The sequence below is a fragment of the Chiloscyllium punctatum genome, chromosome 7 (assembly GCF_047496795.1).
Source record: "Chiloscyllium punctatum isolate Juve2018m chromosome 7, sChiPun1.3, whole genome shotgun sequence".
In the NCBI taxonomy this organism is placed as follows: Eukaryota; Metazoa; Chordata; class Chondrichthyes; order Orectolobiformes; family Hemiscylliidae; genus Chiloscyllium; species Chiloscyllium punctatum.
In genome coordinates, this window is record NC_092745.1 from 97,865,952 (window position 1) to 97,885,139 (window position 19,188).

The 19,188-nt window shown below is 38.8% G+C and overlaps 1 protein-coding gene across 6 annotated transcripts in view; it reads left to right on the plus strand.

Moving 5' to 3' along the window:
* rnf220a (ring finger protein 220a) overlaps positions 1-19,188 on the plus strand; it is a 516,853-nt gene that overhangs the window by 457,546 nt on the left and 40,119 nt on the right. For all 6 annotated transcript variants that reach the window (XM_072574407.1, XM_072574406.1, XM_072574410.1 and 3 more), the window contains one exon: positions 7,316-7,424. In XM_072574407.1, coding sequence (XP_072430508.1) covers positions 7,316-7,424 — 109 coding nt within the window. The remainder of the gene's footprint in view (positions 1-7,315; positions 7,425-19,188) is intronic.

Consider the following 19,188-nt stretch of genomic DNA (forward strand, 5'->3'; position numbering starts at 1 on the left):
TAAATTGCGGAAGGAGAAAGAAATTACAATGACAGCTCATGATAAATGAATGCTTTGATGGTACTGGATTTATCTGATGTTTGATTCAACTTATTAAGTAGATTCTTGATGAAGAAAATTAGTTAATCACTAATTAATATATTCACCTGTGTGGAATGTAGCATTATTTCAGTTAATTTCTTAAAAATCTTTCTTAGTTAAAATAGAATTCAGCACTTTATTGGTACTGCCCAATCATAGATTTGATTGACAGAAACAAAACATTAGTTGGAGTCTCTTATCTTACATTGCTAACCAATGAATACTGTTGGAAGTATTTGTGTGCCGAGGCTTAGCTATTCCTGACCCTTCCTACAGCCAAATAGTATATCATTTTTTAAGGTCAGACGAGAAGATTGAGTTCATGGGTGAGGTTGCACTTACCAGTGGAACGATATTCTAGCGTGAGTTGCCAGACCAGCTGATCATAATAATCTAGATCAACCTTTTAAACATACAGGTTAAGAATGCTGCCTTTCTCCAAAAATATACCTGAGTTTCATCCTCAAAACTTGTAGCTGTGCTGCACTATCATGCTATTTCTGTTCTATGCATCCTTGTTGTGTTGGTCTATGTATGATTTAATATTTGGTTAGAATTAGATAGAAACCTGTCCTGTAACATTTCATCAGGACTATTCAGAGTTTTAAAGATTCTTCAGTGCATCTGTCTGATCCAAAATCAAATGTCTCCAAGGATGAAATGGAATTTTATTGATCCGTTATGCAAAAGTGTTCCCTCAAACACCCTCTGCCCCTGCTATGCCAATTTTAACAAGAAGCATGTTTAAATGGTAAAATAGTTCTGATGCCTGACCAGTGCACATTTTTTTTCTTTGATTAAAGTCTGTTGTAAAGCATTGCTCTTTTGAGTTTTAACACAATAGAAGCAGCCATTCAAGTATTTCCATTTTCTGAGTGTGTGTAAACTAATATGATTTAATTAATGGATAGCATTGTGAAACCATCTGAGATGTTAATTTGGGAATTCCACTGTTTAATTTGAGGAGCAAAGAGCACACGTGTGCACTAATGTTTGACAAATGACCTGTTCTATCTGATAGACCTAGCTGGGTCCATTGAGACTCTCCACCGTGATCATTATTTGCTAATGAAGTTAATGGATTCCGTTAGAGGCTGCATTGTTGCCCAGGCAGAGACATGATATAAGATAATTAATTCAGCATGTGAGTTACTGGGACGAGTGGGAGAATATGCCATTGAGTATGTTAAATTCAGATTTCTGAAGAGTCACCGCAACAACCAAAATTTTTTTATGTAAACTTTCTGACTTTAATTATTTTAGAAGCTGTTTCAAGAATTCCATGTAGTCTGCAACATCAGTTTGCACAAAAACATTTGCTCTTCAGCCTTTAAAAGCAACAGGCATTTCATAGATTAGCTTTAAAAGTTAGAAATTAAATATTGCATCATGTATGAATCCTAAAGCAACTTCTAGCAAGGACCTGTTACAATATATGTAATCTATAAATGGTGCCTTCTGCCATTTGGTATACTCATGTTCAAAATAACAAAGTTTCTTCCTTTTTTTCCCTTATTCTCATCTGAAAGTGGTAACTTGAGCGGGATATTATCATGCAAACATTGCTGTTCAATTGGCACCTTGACCTACTAGTCATTCCTTGTCTGAACATCTTTGCTGGTTATCACATGCTTTGAGATCACTGCCAGGTCTGAAACTGCACTTACTTAAATGCCAGGCATAAGCAACTTTGATCAGGAGTAATTGCCCACAAACAAGACCCTTGACTGTTTTTTTCTTTTCTCATTCACCCTATGCAAAAATGAGTATAACTTTAAAACTAACATTTAAGAGGTATTTGAAAACAGGTTTAGCGCAAGTACATGGACTGTAGTCTTAGCTCACCACAATTCTACCAGAGTTAATTTAAACAAGCTTTTATGTGATTCCATAAATTAACTCGTATTACTTCAATGAAAATGGAAGGCAACTTGTGTATTCAAAGCAACGGATTCCTGTAAAATTAGGTGAAATACACCAAAATTAAATGGTTAATGAGTACACCCCACTTAATAAATGTGATTTTAACAAGGTCTGGAGCATATGAACCTACAATAACTAAATCAATATTTTCTCTATTGATTGTGCAGTATTCACATATTGCACTGGTCTTTAGGTAACACAGCAATTTTTTACCGTTAAATGATGACTTGATGTAGCCTACTCATTGATTACAGGCAGCATCGCACCTGCTACTTGGCTTCTACTGGACTCATTTCAAAGTATTATTTTGTCTGCCCATTTGTTACTTAGATGTATTCTCTGATTATGAAGGTACAGTAGTGTGGTGAGTTTGCCTTTAGCTCTGTGACATTATGTCTGTGCAACTAACTACTTAGGAGGTGCAAACGCTCAGTATGTTGGGCATATTGCTTCCCAACTTCCAAACAAAATCAGTATTTGACAATGTAGGTATTTGTGTCTCTGAGTAACAAAATTGTAGATGTTGAAAAATAATGCATTTAAATTTTTTTATTGCACTGATTGAAATCAATAAATTCTTCTCTAATGAGTAATTAACAAGTGCCATCTGCAATATCACTGTATTTTGCAGCAGTTTTATAATACGTTCACCACCAGAGCTATCTTTAACAAAAAAAAGTTTTTTTTTCATGATTTTTGAATAGTTGTGTGTAGATTTTTTTTGAGCATCTTCCCCATTCATCCTTTGCCATACACATTTGTTAAATTTATTTGCAATGTGTTCTATGTTTTGGCAGAGAAATGCACAGCTGTCTTTCAAAGATTTGTAGAGTTGCTGTTGCAAACTTCTTAAATTGCAAAATCAATGTGTGACTGCCAACGTGTGAAATTTGCCCAGACCTCCCGAGTGCAGTGAATAAATGTACCCAGGCTAATTTGAGCAGCACTAAATTGTCAGGAAACAAATTCCTTTTCGATGCTTGACACTAAGGCTTGCTTACTTGCACAGTAGATGTAGTTTATAGGGCCCTTGTGCAATGATAAATGGTTGCTGGTTGCACTGTTGCATAAAGTGATCGTTTTGGTCTTTTCAAGGTTCCTGCTGTGATTTGAGGATGTTTATCAAATCTGAAGTATTGTTCACTTGTTTTAGATCAATGAATTAGTAAGTGCACTATAAGAAGGTTTATGTCATACACTGCTGCTAGTTGCTGAAAAGCTGTCTATTTAGTCCATAAGATTAAATTCTTCCTTTTTGCTTTTCCCTTTACCCCTCAGATAAATATGATTTCCATCATTCTGAAGTTAGAAGTTGGGAAGAAAACACCATCTCTTGGTGCAGTTCTCTTTTTCTATGGTCCACAGGGAGTGCTTGGAGATAGTGAGGACTGCAGATGTTGGAAAGTCAGAGTTGATAAAATGTGGTGCTGGAAAAAATCAAAGTAGGTCAAGCAACATCAGAAGAGCAGGAGAGTTGATGAATGTTGAAGGGTCCTACCCGAAATGTTTACTGTCCTGCTCTTCTGATGCTACTTGATTTGCTGTGCTTTTTCCAGCTTCACATTTTATTGACTCTACAGGGAATGCAACAATACATGTCAAGATTTCACCTTTTTCATTCCCACCAAGTTATCTTCCAAAATGTATTTAGTATAGCATTATCATACTTTTTTGTTAGGTTGAAGTCATGAATGCCCATATGTTTTTGGGGATTTTAATCGATTTGACTGATTTCTGACATGATTTGTATCAGAAGTACTAATGTTTTGACACAATTTCCTCATTGCAGTAAATCAAAAAATGACCAGCTCCAGCCAATGGCTGCCAAAGGCTTCACTGCCTAGCAGAATTTAAATCAGTTACATTGCGCATATTGTTTCTTCAGAACAAATTATATCTGCCAGAATACAATGTCTATGTTAATAAAATTGGGTATGCAAAACTATTTCAATATTTGATCGAAGATATCAACAATGTTTCTCTCTCCACAAAGGCAGCCAGATGTGCTGAGTATTTCCAGCACTTCGTTTTCATTTCAGTCAAGTGGAACAATGTTTGTGTGCTACTAAACCCAATGAGGATTGTTATTATCAATTTTTTTTATATAACATTTTATTTCCTTAATACTATTCAATATAACTTATTCATGGTATCCTCTGTCTTGGGTATAGTCTTCTTTGTTCTCGTGTCTCAGAGATCAATGGCAATGTTGAGCTGGCATTTTTCTTTATAGGAGCAATAGAAAACCATTCATGCCCTCAAGCCTGTTTCGCCACTCCATTAGGCCTTGTCTTATCTGTTCCTGAATTCCATTTGCAATCTAGATGCTTTAATCTAGATGCTTTGAAGCTTAGAAAAAACTAATGATCTGAGTCTTGAAAATTTCAATTAGCCTTACATTCTCACCCTTTTGGAAGGAAGTGTTCTAGACTTCCAAAACACATTGTTTGCAAAAGATCTTCCTGATAGCATTCTTAAATGAAGTAACACTTACTTTAAAGATTTCCTGACCAGGCAATGTATTTTTTCTGTACCTACCCATCAAATTATTTTGTCATTTTAAAAACTTTGATTAAATCCTTCTAAACTCAAGGGAACACAGACAAGTTTGTGTGACCATTCCTTTTATTTTAAACCTTTAACTCCTGATTTAATTGTGGTGAATCTACATTATATATTCCTCCAAGGCCATAAAGTTGTTTCTGATATTTAGTGCCCAAAATTGAATATGGTCCTTCTTGAGAGTACGTTTGCATTATCACTTCCTCACTTCAGTGTTCCAGTTCCATGAAAAAGCAACCACATCCCATCAGCCTTTTAGGTTATGCATTTATATTTAAATGCATTTGCACCACTATGAGTCATCAGTAAGATGATATTTCAGGTTGTCTGTCTTACATCCAAAGTGAACAACCTCACACTTCTCCACATGAGATTCCAACTGCTGTTGTCCATTCAATTAATCTGCCTGTGTTTCTTTCTAGCTTTCATTTTTGCTTCCTAACATTGTCATATTGGCTCAATTTAACCAATTTCTCATCAAAGGGTTACACTATCAACCCAGCAATCACACTTGGGAAGTTCAGCTGTATTTTCTCTGGTGGAAGTATGTCCTCCACTATGGAGATATTGGAGACCAGCATTACATTCAGTATTCCAGCTGTGGTTTCATCAAAGCACTGTTGAAATTTAGAGCAAGACTCCCAAGTTTCATACCTTTAAAACAAAAAACTTTAGTTTCTTCTGATCAAAGTGATCAGTTGCTGGTATTATACTCCATTACTCTTTTGATGAGCATTCACTTTATATCTTTTTGCAACCTTTCTTGGTCCCTTCTCACAGCTTTGCCTTTCCACCTAGCTGTGTCATCAGCAAACATAGCTACATTATTCTCCATCACTTCATCCGAGTCACTAACATAGATTATTGTCAAGGCCTCTGCACTAATCCTTGTGGCATCTCTCTAGTCAAAGTCTGTCTACTTGAAAATGCTCCAAATTTATTGAGTCTTTCCTTCCTCTCCATTAACTAATCCTCTATTCATGTTACTCCCAATTTGATGAACCTTGTCTTGCCTTTTGTATTTTCTTTATTCACTTATGGGACGTAGGTGTCGCAGGTTGGGCCTTCATTTATTGCACATCCCTAGCTAAACCTGAGAAGATAGTGGTAAGCTATCTTCTTGAGCCTCTGCAGTCATGTACCCATAATGCTGTAAGGGAGGGAATTCTGAGTTTTTGCCCCAGCAACACTGTAAGTACAGTAATATATTTCCCATTCAGGATGGTGAGTGGCTTGGAGGGGAATCTGCTGCCCTTGACCTTCTAGATGGAAGTCGTCATGGGTTTAGAAGGTGTTGCCTAAGGATCTTTGGTGAATTTCTGCAGTGCATCTTGCAAATGTCACACAGTGCTGCTACTGTGGTGATGGGTGGAATGGATGTTTGCAGATGTGGTGCCAATCAAGCAGACTGCTTTGACCTGGATCATGTCACCTTATTGAATTATGGTGTGATACCATATTGAAATACCTTTTGGTAATCTAGTCTTTACATTTCTCCTGGTTCTCCTCTACACTGTTTACATCCTCAGAAGGTTGAATAAATTTGTCAAACACAATTTTCTCTTCATAAAATCATGTTGATTGTCTGATTAGATCAGTGTTTTCTAAATGCATTGTCAGATTTTGACTTTAGTTGATTCCAGCACTTTCCCATTGACTACTGTCAGGCTGACTGGCCTGAATTTCATTGTCTCTTTCCTTCTTTTCTTTAATAGAGGTGTTATGTTTGCCAACTTCTAATCGGTTGGAAACATAACAGAATCTAGGAAGTTTTGAGAAATCATAGCCAACGTACCTGCAATCAATCTCTGCAGCTACTTCTTTTAGAAATCCTAGAATTTAGGCTGTCAGATTCTTGAAATTTATTTATATCTATTACGATGTTCCAAGTTTAGTTTGTTTGGCTGGAGTACAGAGGCAAATCTAGTCAGATGAGTCTATCCTCGTGTGCTTTCTATTCTATTCCTCTGATACCTACAACTCTACGATCATGCTGACAGCTTAATTATTCTTAATTTGATTCTTAGTTTGACATCCTCTCATTGCTGTTATACTATTTAGTGAGCATTTAGTGACTGACCAGAGTGGCAATCTTAGATGAGACTTAATTGATTGCTCTTAAATTTGGGTGCTTTCCAGTGGGTACTTTAAAACTGTAGTCGACTTTTCAATTGTGCTTTTGTTAATAAAATGTCAATTTATCAAAGGACAGTCTTGCTGGCCAATTCTTTCGACTTGCTCCTCCCCACCCCTTCTGTTGACTTGCATTTCTCTATCTTGTCTGAAATATTGTTCAATTTTGCTTTGTATTATTGCATGTATTGAATTTGTTGCAATGCTTATTTCAGATCCCTAAACTAAGGGATGAAGGTAGCAGAGGATTAATGTTGCCGATTCAAATAGAGGAAAGGCAATAGCTAAATTTGCATCATAAGCGTCGATGCATTCTGCAGAATATTTGTGTAAAGGTTTGAAAATGCTCAGTACTGTTTACAGTGATATTTCTGATACATTGAAAAGTTTGGCAATCCACTGTGAACATTTTGTAGCAGTTCTCACTTCAAAGATATCTATTGTTTGTTCTAATTAAGAATAATTCTTTAAGTACTTAATACTCCTTCTTGTTGTCCAGTTATGATAGATTGCATGCTTTAAAAGATATGTGGCTCATCAACGTCTAGAAAAGAAATAATCATAAAGTAAACTAACAAGCCCCCATTCTGATTTTTTTTTGTTGTTGATTCTGAAGGATATCTGAAGATGCAACTGTAACGACAATTGAAGCATTGAAAGCCCGTATCCGTGAATTGGAACGACAGCTATCCCGTGGGGATCGGTATAAATGTCTTATTTGCATGGTAAGTATTGTTTTAACTCCAGTGTAGAAGTCCTGCTGTCTGTGCTGTTAACAATCATAATTTGCCTGAGGATCTAATTCTTTTAACATACAATTTTGGAAGTAGCAGTTTAAATTGAGGACAGTGGTAACCACAAGAGATTTTAAACTGTACTTAGGGGAACCAACAGTAACTGATATTATACAATATATTTAATGGAATGCAACACCTTGAAGAGATTCACAGTAGCATTATAAAACAAAATATGACACAAAGTCATACAAGGTGATATTAGGTCAGAAGATGGACCAAAAAGGTTGCTTTCAAGGAGTGTCTAAAAGAAGTGGTGTGAGAAATGGTGGAGTATAGGAAAATGTTTTAGAGTTTGAGGCTTCAGTAAATGAAAGCATGGTCATCAATGGTGGAACTGTTCAAATTAGGAATGGAAAGAGGCAGGAACATTAGAGGCATCCAGTTATTTTGGAGCTGGAGGAGTTGACAGAAATATGCGTGAAGCTGTAAAGTGCCATTTTAAAATATTGATAAGAATTGAAAAATTAACCATTGCCTGATCAGGAGCCATTTCGGGTAGTGACCGCAGTGGTGAGAGGTGAAGGGGATGTGCTGAGATTTGAAGTACAAACATTGGAGTTTGGATGATAGAAAATGGGAGACCAGCCAGGAGTACATTGAAAATTATTAGGTCTAGAGGTAGTAAAGTTGTGAATAAGTGTAACAACATCCAGTGAACTGAGAAAGGGGCAGATATAAAAGATAGAACTATGCAGTCTTATGCAAATGATGACATGAATATTTCATGTGATGTGGGCATCACAGGCTCAGCCAGCATATTGCCCATCTGTGGGCAATAAATCCTAATTTGGATGCAGTTTTGGAAATAGCATTTTAGAGTGAAGGTAATTATGACCGATAGATATTTTTAGCCCCCTCTCTCCTTGAGAAGGTGGTGGTGAAGTACTTTCTAGAACTGCTGCAGTCTTGGGATGTTGAAACATCCAGATTGCTGGTAGGAAGGGAGTTCCAGGATCTTGACCCAGTGACATTGAAGAAATGGTGATGTAGTTTACAGTCAGGACAGCCTGTGGCTTAGAGGGGAACTTGCAGGTGGAGATGATTCCAAGCATCTGCTGCTTCTCCTAGGTGGTAGAGGTTGCAGAATTTGCAAGGTACTGTCAAGGGGGTGTGTGTGAGCTACTGAAGTGCATTTTGTAGATGGTACATACTGTAGCCACTGTCATCAATTGTGAAGGGTGGAAGGTGTGCCGGTCAAGCCTTGTCCTGATTAATATTGAGTTTTGTGCATATTATTGGAGCTGCATCCATTCAGGCAATTGTGGAGTATCCCATCACAATCGTGGCTTGTGTCTTGTAGATTGTTGAAAGGCACTGGGGAGGCAGGAGGTGAGTTACTTTTTGCTGTATTCCTAACTTCTGACTTGCTTTTGTAGCAACAGCATTTATATAGCTTGTTCATTTCAAATTTCTGGTTAATGTGGTACCCCTAAGATGTTGATAGTGATGGATTCGATGATAGTAATGCCATTGAATTTCAAAGGAAGATGGTTAGATTCTTGCTTGTTAAAAATGGTCTGTGTGATGCACTTGTGTGATGCAAATGGTGCACGTCATTTGCCAGGGCTCCTTGATGCCATACTGGGTCACATTCTCCCCTATTGTAAAATACAGTCATTCTAGAGTTCTTTACTTTTCCCATGTTTGAACTAAGGCTGTAATGAGGTCAGGAACTCAATGCCCCTGGACGAACCCAAACTGAGTTTCAGTGAGCAGATCATTGCTGAACAAGTGCTGCATGTTAACACCAACAATGACTTCTTCCGCTACTTTACTGATGATTGAGAGTAGACTGTGATACCAATGTTGTGTACATACTGTTTAATCTCTGACAGTTGCCAGGATTAGGCATGGAGTTGGTAAATCTGGAACATGGTTTTGAGGGACTACAATCAGTGGCTTCAATTTTCCCAGCAGTTGATTCAAGGAAACTGCTTTTAATGCAGTATTGATTGGCACAGCGCACCTTACCACTGTGCCTTCTCAAGGACAGTTAGTGATGGGCAATAAATGCTGACTCAGCCAATAATGTTCACATCTCAAGACCTAATGAATAAAACATTTGATTATTTATTAACAGTGTAGGAAGTAAGAGAGGCTTTGGTTAAGTTGAGTTGCCTATTGCTGATCTGAAGAATATATGTGAAAACTAATGTTATGCCTTTTGGTGACGTAATTGAGTAATTTCGCATTTCCATGAGAAATAGGAGGTGACCAAATATTGATCCATGAGGGACACAGGAGCTAACCATGCAGGAGCAAGAAGCAAAATTAATGTAAGGTTGCTCTCTGGCTATGATTGGATGGGTTAGAATGAGCCAGTTGAGAGCAGCCACATTCAGCTTGATGAGGCATTGGAGAAGGTGGATGATGTGGTCAGTCATTGTCTTAGGAGGCAGACAGGTTGAGGAAGGAATTGTCACAATCACTTAGGGTGTGATTTCATAGAATCAAACACTACATAAACGACGGGAGTGTGTTGCTGGGAAAGCACAGCAGGTCAGGCAGCATCTGAGGAGCAGGAAAATCGACGTTTCAGGCATAAGCCCTTCATCAGGAATGAGGCTAGTGGGCCGGTGCTGAGAGATAAATGGGAGGGGGGTGGGGTGGGTAGCTGAGAAAGCGATAGGTGGGACAAGGTGATGGACAAGTCCAGAGGGCGGTGCTGAGTTGGAGGTTTGGGACAAACTCTCGACTCTGATCTCCAGCATCTGCAGTCCTCACTCTCTCCTAGTACAGAAGAAGCCATTAGCCCCAATGAGACTGCATTGATAAAGTAACTACTCTAAATCTACATTAGCTCTACTTCCCAGCACTTGGCCTATAGCCTTGAATGTTAAGACATTTCAAATGCTCATCCAAGTACTTACCTCAACTACCGTCCCAGGTTGTGCATTCTGGACTCCAGTCACACTCTGGGTGAAAATCTTTTTTCCTCAAAATCCCCTCTAAACTTCCTGCCTTACACCTTAAAATTATGCCCCTTGTTATTCACACTTTGACTAAGGAGAACATTTGTGACTTTGATGAGAGATATTTGTGATGTGGTGGCATATGAACTACGATACTTACTATTGTAGAACTTGCAATCCTTTACCATATCAGAGAAATTTCATTACTTGAATCATTTTAACAACATGGCCCCAATTGTTTTATTGAGCAATGTGGCAATACTGAAACTCCAAAATTGAGAGTTATAGCTTACAATAAATGAACCACCGAATGGCGTGTGAAACAAAATTCATATCTTGAAATCTCACCCTGATTTGATCAGTTTCTTAAGCCACTTTAATATTTTTTTACATTGCCTTTTTTCTCTTTAAATTGTTGATTTTTAAAGAGGCGGCTTCCCCTTTGATAATAAGTGACACTGGATTTCTGGAAGAAATGGATTCAAATTTATTTCAGTATTGACGGTCAGCTTCCTGTGCTCACATGCATGAGTGAGACTGGTAATTTGCCTTGTTCGCAGCACTCCACTGAAATTTAGATGCCCAGCAAAATGTGAGTTGTATTTTCAATTTTGCTGGTAAGCTTTAGCAATTGCTAGTTTAAAAAAAAAATAAATTGCATACAAGCCGTGATACCTGCTGTCATGGCATCAGTAATCCATTACCACGTCAAGGTCATTTCATCATTTGAAATTTGCTGTTTCTGCACATAAATGGTGAAAAACACTGTACTTGACATGTAACTTAGTCTGATTTGTCTTTTCCGCCAATATGTTGCTTCTTATATAGATGTTCTAAGTATTTCTGCTTTGTGCCTCTGCTCGAGTACTAACTATTGTCCAGTGTGTTGTTCAAGTTGTCTTTACACTAATATTGTCAGGAATATTAGACAAGAAGGAAAATACTCGCATGTCTGCTCAACCAATCAGATTAAGGAAAGCTTACAGAGACTTGGAGAATTAGATTAGCTCATCGGCAGCCATAGAGCTCCAAAATATTGTCTGCAGCACATATATGATCTTAATGTATAAATTGTGCCATACACCTTGTTGATAGAGTTTGAGGAATGAGCATCAACTAGGTGTATGAAGTATTATTAGTATGGAGCTCAATATTCTAACTTTATTTATTAACTCTCTTCATTAACTACCTCAACATATTGAGCAGCAAGAAAGATCCTATGTTAGTGTTACTTAAAGAGCTCATCAACTAGTTACAGATTAGTTGCTGGTTGATATTTTTCTTTTGGATTATTGTTAGCATTCCACAATTGTTGAAATTGCAGGCTGCTGTATTGTTACTGGTGCCATTGACAGCTGGTGTATGACCATAGGCAGCGAATCATGTAGTATGCTGTCACCAGTAATAATGCCTTAATTCTGCAGCGGTTTGCTTTCCCCATCACCATGACACATGAAAGAATGGTGACTTGAAAATTAGTTTTTGCTCATGACTGCTATGTATAAACCATGTACACATGCACACTGTGTATTCAGTGAAAGCAATGCTGACTCATATGATAACATGCACCATTGTTGTAATGAAAAAAGCATCCAGTGCCAAGTCTTGTTGTGGAGCAGTTGTCAAAGTGTGTGGTGTTTTACTGCATGCCCATCCATTGTGAGCATGCAACTCTGGCTGCCAGCATTATGACCATCAGCTCTGGACAGGAAGAGGCAAGGAGAAGACAACCTGAATAACCCCTTTCTGTCTCGAACACCTGACAATGATACGAGGAAATCAACCCTAATTCATAAATAGTCCCACAATTTAACTGGCCATAAGTGTCTAATTTGTACAATGTAAAAGAAACATTATATACCAAATAATACAAACACTTCACCTTTTATTACCTGCCTTTGTGTGTCTTTTCCTGTCTTGCTGCTGCTGAACAGTACTACCCACCTGATGAAACGTGGTTGGTAGAAGATTATTACTTTCAGGAGCGAAGACTTCAGATGGCCTTGAAAGGCTCTGACTCAAATTGGAATGAGCAGCAGCAGTCTGGACTGACTTGCTGATTGATGACAGCAGCGAAACTGATGGAATTGCAGGAGTAGAAGGATGTGTGTTTTCATCCTTGTTCCATGGAGGCACTTACTTTTCCTCAGAGTGTTTAAGTCACCCCAAGCCTATTGCAAAATACATTGCTATGCTGCTTTGATGCCCTCCAAGCTACTTTGAGGATTGGCGTCTGCAGTTGTGCTGTCTCTGTGCTGTGGCAAATGTCAGGACTGCACATGCTGGAGATTAGAGTATGGTGCTGGAAAAGCACAGCAGATCGGGCAGCAGCTGTGTCTGTGACTTCATTTTAAGCCTTCAGGGCTTGACTTCTAATATGAATGTCCATGGCTGTTTGGTCTCACTACTTTTTGACTCTCTCTGGAGGACCTCATGACCCCCTGAAAGTAAACAACATCCCTCTTTCTGTTCACCACTCTGTAAAGATCTTCAGTGCAGTGACTGAAAAATATCGTAGTCCATTCTAGATTAGATTAGATTACCTACAGTGTGGAAACAGGCCCTTCGGTCCAACCAGTCCACACCAACCCTCCGAATAGTAACCCACCCAGACCCACTTCCCTCTGACTAATGCACCTAACACCATGGACAATTTAGCAAGCCAATTCACCCAACCTGCACATCTTTGGACTGTGGGAGGTAACCGGAGCACCCGGAGGAAAGCCATGCGGACACAGGGAGAATGTGCAAACTTCACACAGATAGTCACCTGAGGCTGGAATCGAACCTGGAACCCTGCTGCTGTGAGGCAGCAGTGCTAACCACTGAGCCACTGTGTCTCCCCTCTTTTTACAGTTACTGCCAGTGCAAGTTTTTCCACCCACAGTTCATCTTCTTAAGAGATGCTGACTAACCTTAAGCAGTGCAGGCTATTTTTAATTGACGCTTGCCACTCACAGTATTAGACCCCTGTTGGTGCTTTCAACCAGAGCACAGTCCATTTGCTGGCTGATTAGAGGTTGTTTAAATAAGCAGACAGTATGAAAATAATATGCTGTCTTCATTGTAATACATTGGCATGGAGTAAGCAGATATCTTGATCCCTGAGCCCAATTTTGCAGGAGTGTAAGATAGAATATTTAATTCAATGTAAAATCAAATCTGATACTGAAAGTGAAATAAGATAGAGAAAGATGAAGTAAAAAGGAAAGTTTCAGCAATCCTTAACATTTAAAGGAATGAGACTCTGCTTATAGTTAATTTTATTACCAGAGAACCTGTGGGACAATAATTAAGCCTTGTCACTTCATTCAAATTAATTTACACTTCAGTGAAAATTATTGTCTTTTTCTGGTATATTTACTGGGTAACTGATAGGTAGAAACTGATTGCTTGTCATTGCATTTTTATGAATGCTGATTCTTCTGTAGATTGCAGGATGCTGGAAGTTGCTAACAAATTTATTACTTAGTAATGATGAGTACTGTCAGCATTATTCTTGGCAACAAATATTCAAGACGTTCTTAACTCTGTATTCATTCAGCCTTCACAAACTAATCTTCATTAAAGGTATCTATGGAAAGGTCTGCTGGTACCTTACTTTTTAAAAATACCTACAATGCCTCAATAATCTTCCAAAGAAGAGAAGACAGTCACACCTTCCACCCTACCAACCTTCACATAAACCAAATCATCCGCCGACATTTCCGCCACCTCCAAACAGACCCCACCACCAGGGATATATTTCCCTCCCCACCCCTTTCCGCCTTCTGCAAAGACCATTCCCTCCGTGACTACCTGGTCAGGTCCACGCCCCCCCCCCCCCTACAACCCACCCTCCCATCCTGGCACTTTCTCCTGCCACCGCAGGAACTGTAAAACCTGCGCCCACACCTCCATCCAAGGCCCTAAAGGAGCCTTCCACATCCATCAAAGTTTTACTTGCACATCCACTAATATCATTTATTGCATCCGTTGCTCCCGATGCGGTCTCCTCTACGTTGGGGAGACTGGGCGCCTCCTAGCAAAGCGCTTTAGGGAACATCTCCGGGACACCCACACCAATCAACCACACCACCCCATGGCCCAACATTTCAACTCCCCCTCCCACTCTGCCGAGGACATGGAGGTCCTGGGCCTCCTTCACCGCCGCTCCCTCACCACTAGACTCCTGGAGGAAGAATACCTCATCATCCGCCTCGGAACACTTCAACCCCAGGGCAGCAATGTGGACTTCAACAGTTTCCTCATTTCCCCTTCCCCCACCTCACCCTAGTTCCAAACTTCCAGCTCAGCACTGTCCCCATGACTTGTCCGGACTTGTCCTACCTTCCTATCTCCTTTTCCACCTATCCACTCCACCCTCTCCTCCCTGACCTATCACCTTCATCCCCTCCCCCACTCACCCATTGTACTCTATGCTACTTTCTCCCCACCCCCACCCACCTCTAGCTTATCTCTCCACCCTTCAGGCTCACTGCCTTTATTCCTGATGAAGGGCTTTTGCCCAAAACATCAATTTCGCTGCTCCTTGGATGCTGCCTGAACTGCTGTGCTCTTCCAGCATCATTAATCCAGAATCTGGTTTCCAGCATCTGCAGTCATTGTTTTTACCTCTACTATTTGAAGCAAGTTCTTCTCCATTTCAATGTTCGCAGTTCAGACATTTAAATTAAAAAATAAAAACTGAAATCGGAAACAAAACAAAAATTGTTGGAAATGCTCAGCAGGACTGGCAGCGTCTGTGGAAGGAAATCAGAGATAATGTTTTGTGTTCAGTTCTGAGGAAAGGTCACTGAATCTGATGTTAACTCTGATTTCTCTCCACAGATGCTGAGCTTTTCCAACAATCTTTTTTGCGATTTCCGGCATTCACAACTCTTTCAGTTTTTATTTTGTAATTTAAATGTCTGAACTGTGAATACGCATGTTTTAGAAAGGGTTCAGGAAATCTGAAACTCTTTCTAAATAGCTTTTAAGTTTTTTTTTGAAAACTTATTCTTTCATGGATGTAAGTATTGCTGGCTTAGATTAGCATTTGTTGCCCAGACTTGATTCATGGAATACAACTAAGTGTCACGCCAATGGCATTACTATTGCTGAATCCCCCATTATAAACATCCTAGAGGTTAGCTTACACTAAAAACTTAACTGGATCAGCCATGTAAATACTGTTGCTTCAAGAAAAGTCAGAGGCTGATGAGACATCATCTTGTTTTGCTGCCATCCAAGTGGTGTATGCGTACCCACAATGCTATTTGGGAGGGAGTTCCAGGATTTCCAGGAATGGCAAGATAGTTCAAGTCTGGAGGGAGTGTGGCTTAAGGGGAGCTTTGCAGGTGGTGATGTTCCCATGTATTTTCTACCCTTGTCCTAGTGTTAGAGATTGCTGATTTGGAAGATACTGCCAAAGAAGGTTCAGCAAGTTGTTGTAATACATCCTGTATATGGTGCATACTACTGCTATGGTACATTGATGGCAGAGGGAGTGAGTATTTAAGAAAGTAAATGGAATGCCAGTCAAGTGGACTGCTTTGCCCTGGATAATGTTGAGCCTCTTGAGTTTTGTTGCAGCAGCACTCGTTCAGGCAAGTGAAAAGCATTCCATCACACTCCAGACTTGTGTCTAATAGATGGGCACTGAGGAGTTGTGAGCTGAGTTACTAGAATTGTTACAGAATTCCCAGCCTCTGACTTTTCTTGAAGCAACAGTATTTACATGGCTGATCCAGTTAAGTTTTTAGTGTAAGCTAACCTCTAGGATGTTTATAATGGGGGATTCAGCAATAGTAATGCCATTGGCGTGACACTTAGTTGTATTCCATGATGTTTTTGGACAGAAGTGTAAGACAGCACTTGTAAATGAGCTAGAGAGGGTATCCCACTGTTCCGCTCTCATGTTAGTTCAAGACTTGATTCTGTCGTTGCCATACGTCAAGTTTCTCATTGTTGCAATGTGAAATTACTTCTCATTGACACTAAATAATAATACTTAAGGAAAAGATGAAGGACTACACAAGCTGGGCTCTTTTCCTTAAAAAAGTTAAGATTGGAGGTTGCCCAATAAATTTCGTTCAGACAGTGGAAGATATTTATAAAGCTAATTCATAAATCTGTTACAAATGAGCGAATTCACAGTCAAAAATGCAAGAGCATTAGAAGACTGCCAACAAGGGCTGGGAATGGTCAAATTTGCATGAATTATAATAGGAAGTTGGTCGGTGAAGAATTGATTCTTTCAGGATGCAAGCAGAATTTAAACTGAAATTGAATCAAAGCTAGATGATGGGTTTTGGAAATGATGTGTTGTATGCCATCCATTATTGGATGTCCTACACATAAACTTGATTTTGACATTATCAGGATGGAAATTATTGACAGACTAAAAGTGAATAAATCTTCAGGGGCAATTATTTGCCCAAGTTATTTAGTGATAAAATAAGTCGAAAGTACCAGTAATCATCCTGAAACAGTCAGTGAGCACAGAAAATCTCACTGGATTAGCCATTACACTCATCTCCAAAATAAAAGTTGAGAAAACAAGCCAAATATTAACAAACTTCATTAATCTTACAGCAGTAACTTCCAGTCAATAAAGTCAAAAATATGGAATGTTGAAATTGAATGTAAGTTAATACAATTTCAGAGAGCAGATATGTTACTTGAACGATCCTCTTTAAATTGCTGAGAAAGAGGCAACCCAAGTTGACATTGTAAATGAGCTAGAGAGGGTATTGCTGGAAAAACTCAACAGATCTGGCAACATTTGTGGAGAGAAAGCAGAGTTAACATTTAAGTCTGGTAACCCTTCTTCAGAACTTGTCTACTACTACTTCTGTGTTTTTCTCTACAGATACTGCCAGACCTGCTGAGGTTCTCCAGTAACTTTTGTATTTTTTTTCAGATTCCCAGCATCCACAGTTCTTTGTTTCATTGACATTGGAAGAATGTGAACGTATGTTTAAAACTGTAAGGATCTGTAGTTAATTCTAAAAAACCTGAAAGTTTTAGTTAGGGTTCTGATGTCAAGCTGATTATACTGGAAGTTTGATGTGCAAGTGCTTCTTTGTATCTAAACAGCTTGAGTTTAGAAAGTAATTTCATATGTAACATGGAGAGGAAAGAATAATTAATAGTCTTGGTTGAGGAAGCAAATGGACATAGGCAAACTTTGTAAGTAACTCAAACAATAGTGGATGAAATTCAATGAGATGTCACAGGAGAGGAATAACTGGAAAGTGCATTTAAAGTTCTGAACTGACCAGCAATCTGTTGCATTTAAGAGTTATGATTAGCTTGCCCAATCAATGTAGTATGGTAATCAACAAGGCTAACAGCGTACTGAGTTTTATTGTCAGATCTTTGGAGTACCAGTCATTCTTCCAGAAATTGCAATGGGCCTTGAGTATTATGGTCCATTATTGTTATTAATATACAAGGGATGAAAGGGTTGAGATATAAGGTGAGGGTTGGACCGAAGGGTCTGTTTCCGTGCTGTACATCTCTGATTCTATAAGTCTTTTGGACACTTCAGCTTTGAATATAGTTGATTGAAAAGATACCACAGAAGCATTACAAAATACAAAGTAGAATAGAAAACTAATCAGGAGCATTAATATTTCAATTAAAGGACAAGAAATCATGGGTATAAACGAATAAAAAGAAGTCAACAGTAATCTCCGGAAGTAATTCTTCATTAGAAATGTTGTGAATGAAAGGAATGGGCTTTTATTAGAGAAAGAAGGGCATAAACTTTGTAGTCAAGAGACAGATTGGGGGAGCCATAGATTTCCAAAGCCGGGCGAGTTGGACAAAAAGATTACCTGTATTTCATTTTATGATCTATGCTTGGACAGTGAAATCAGTTGTAATAATGCTTGCTTTCAATCAGTTCACAATTAATTGTGAATGCCTAAATGGAAGTGTGGCAGAATCAGTTAATGAACTTGGTCCATTGTGGTAATCCAGAAGCAGAGAATGCTTTCCCAATATGTTATGAAACCCAATAGGAACAATCTTTGTCAAGGTCAAGTTCCTCCACATGCACAATATAGTAGTAGTGAAGCCTTAGGGAACCAGTAATCACATCATGATTAAATTTTGGTTTATTTGGCAGCCAGCACTGGGAAGGATCAGAACTGTCTTTAAACAAATTTGAAAGGGATGAGGAATGATTGAGGAAAAATGTAACTGGGTTATTTCACCAAAGCTTATTACTCTAAGAGAAGTAGAACACTTCTAAACAATAATGTTGAACCTACAAGATAACAATATAGGAAAATAAAACAAATTTGCAAACTAAATAGTCTACAACTAACAGGAAAGAAAAGAATAAAAATGTCCCAGGTATTTTACACAGGATAAACAAAAAAATGGATGCATGATGTAAGGATATGTTAGGAAGGGTAACCAAAAGCTTGATCAAGAGGTGGATTTTAAGGAAGGTTGTAAAGTAAGAGAGAAGTGTGAAAAATTTCAGTAAAGAAATTCCAGAGAGGTGAATCTGGGCACCTAAAGTACTCTAACCAGCAGTGGAATGAAGGATGTGGGGAGGAGTGATGCATAGATTTTTGAGTCAGAGGAATGGAGACTGGGAATAGATTTAAAGTGATGTGCAAATGAAACCAGGATGATGTGAGAAAGAAAACCTTTACACAGCAATTTGTTAGGGTATTTAATGCACTACCTAGAAATGTTGAGGCAGGTTCATTTGAAATATTTAGGAGGGCATTGAATGATTTTGTTTTGAATAGTAATGGTGTCAGAAGATATGAAGTAAA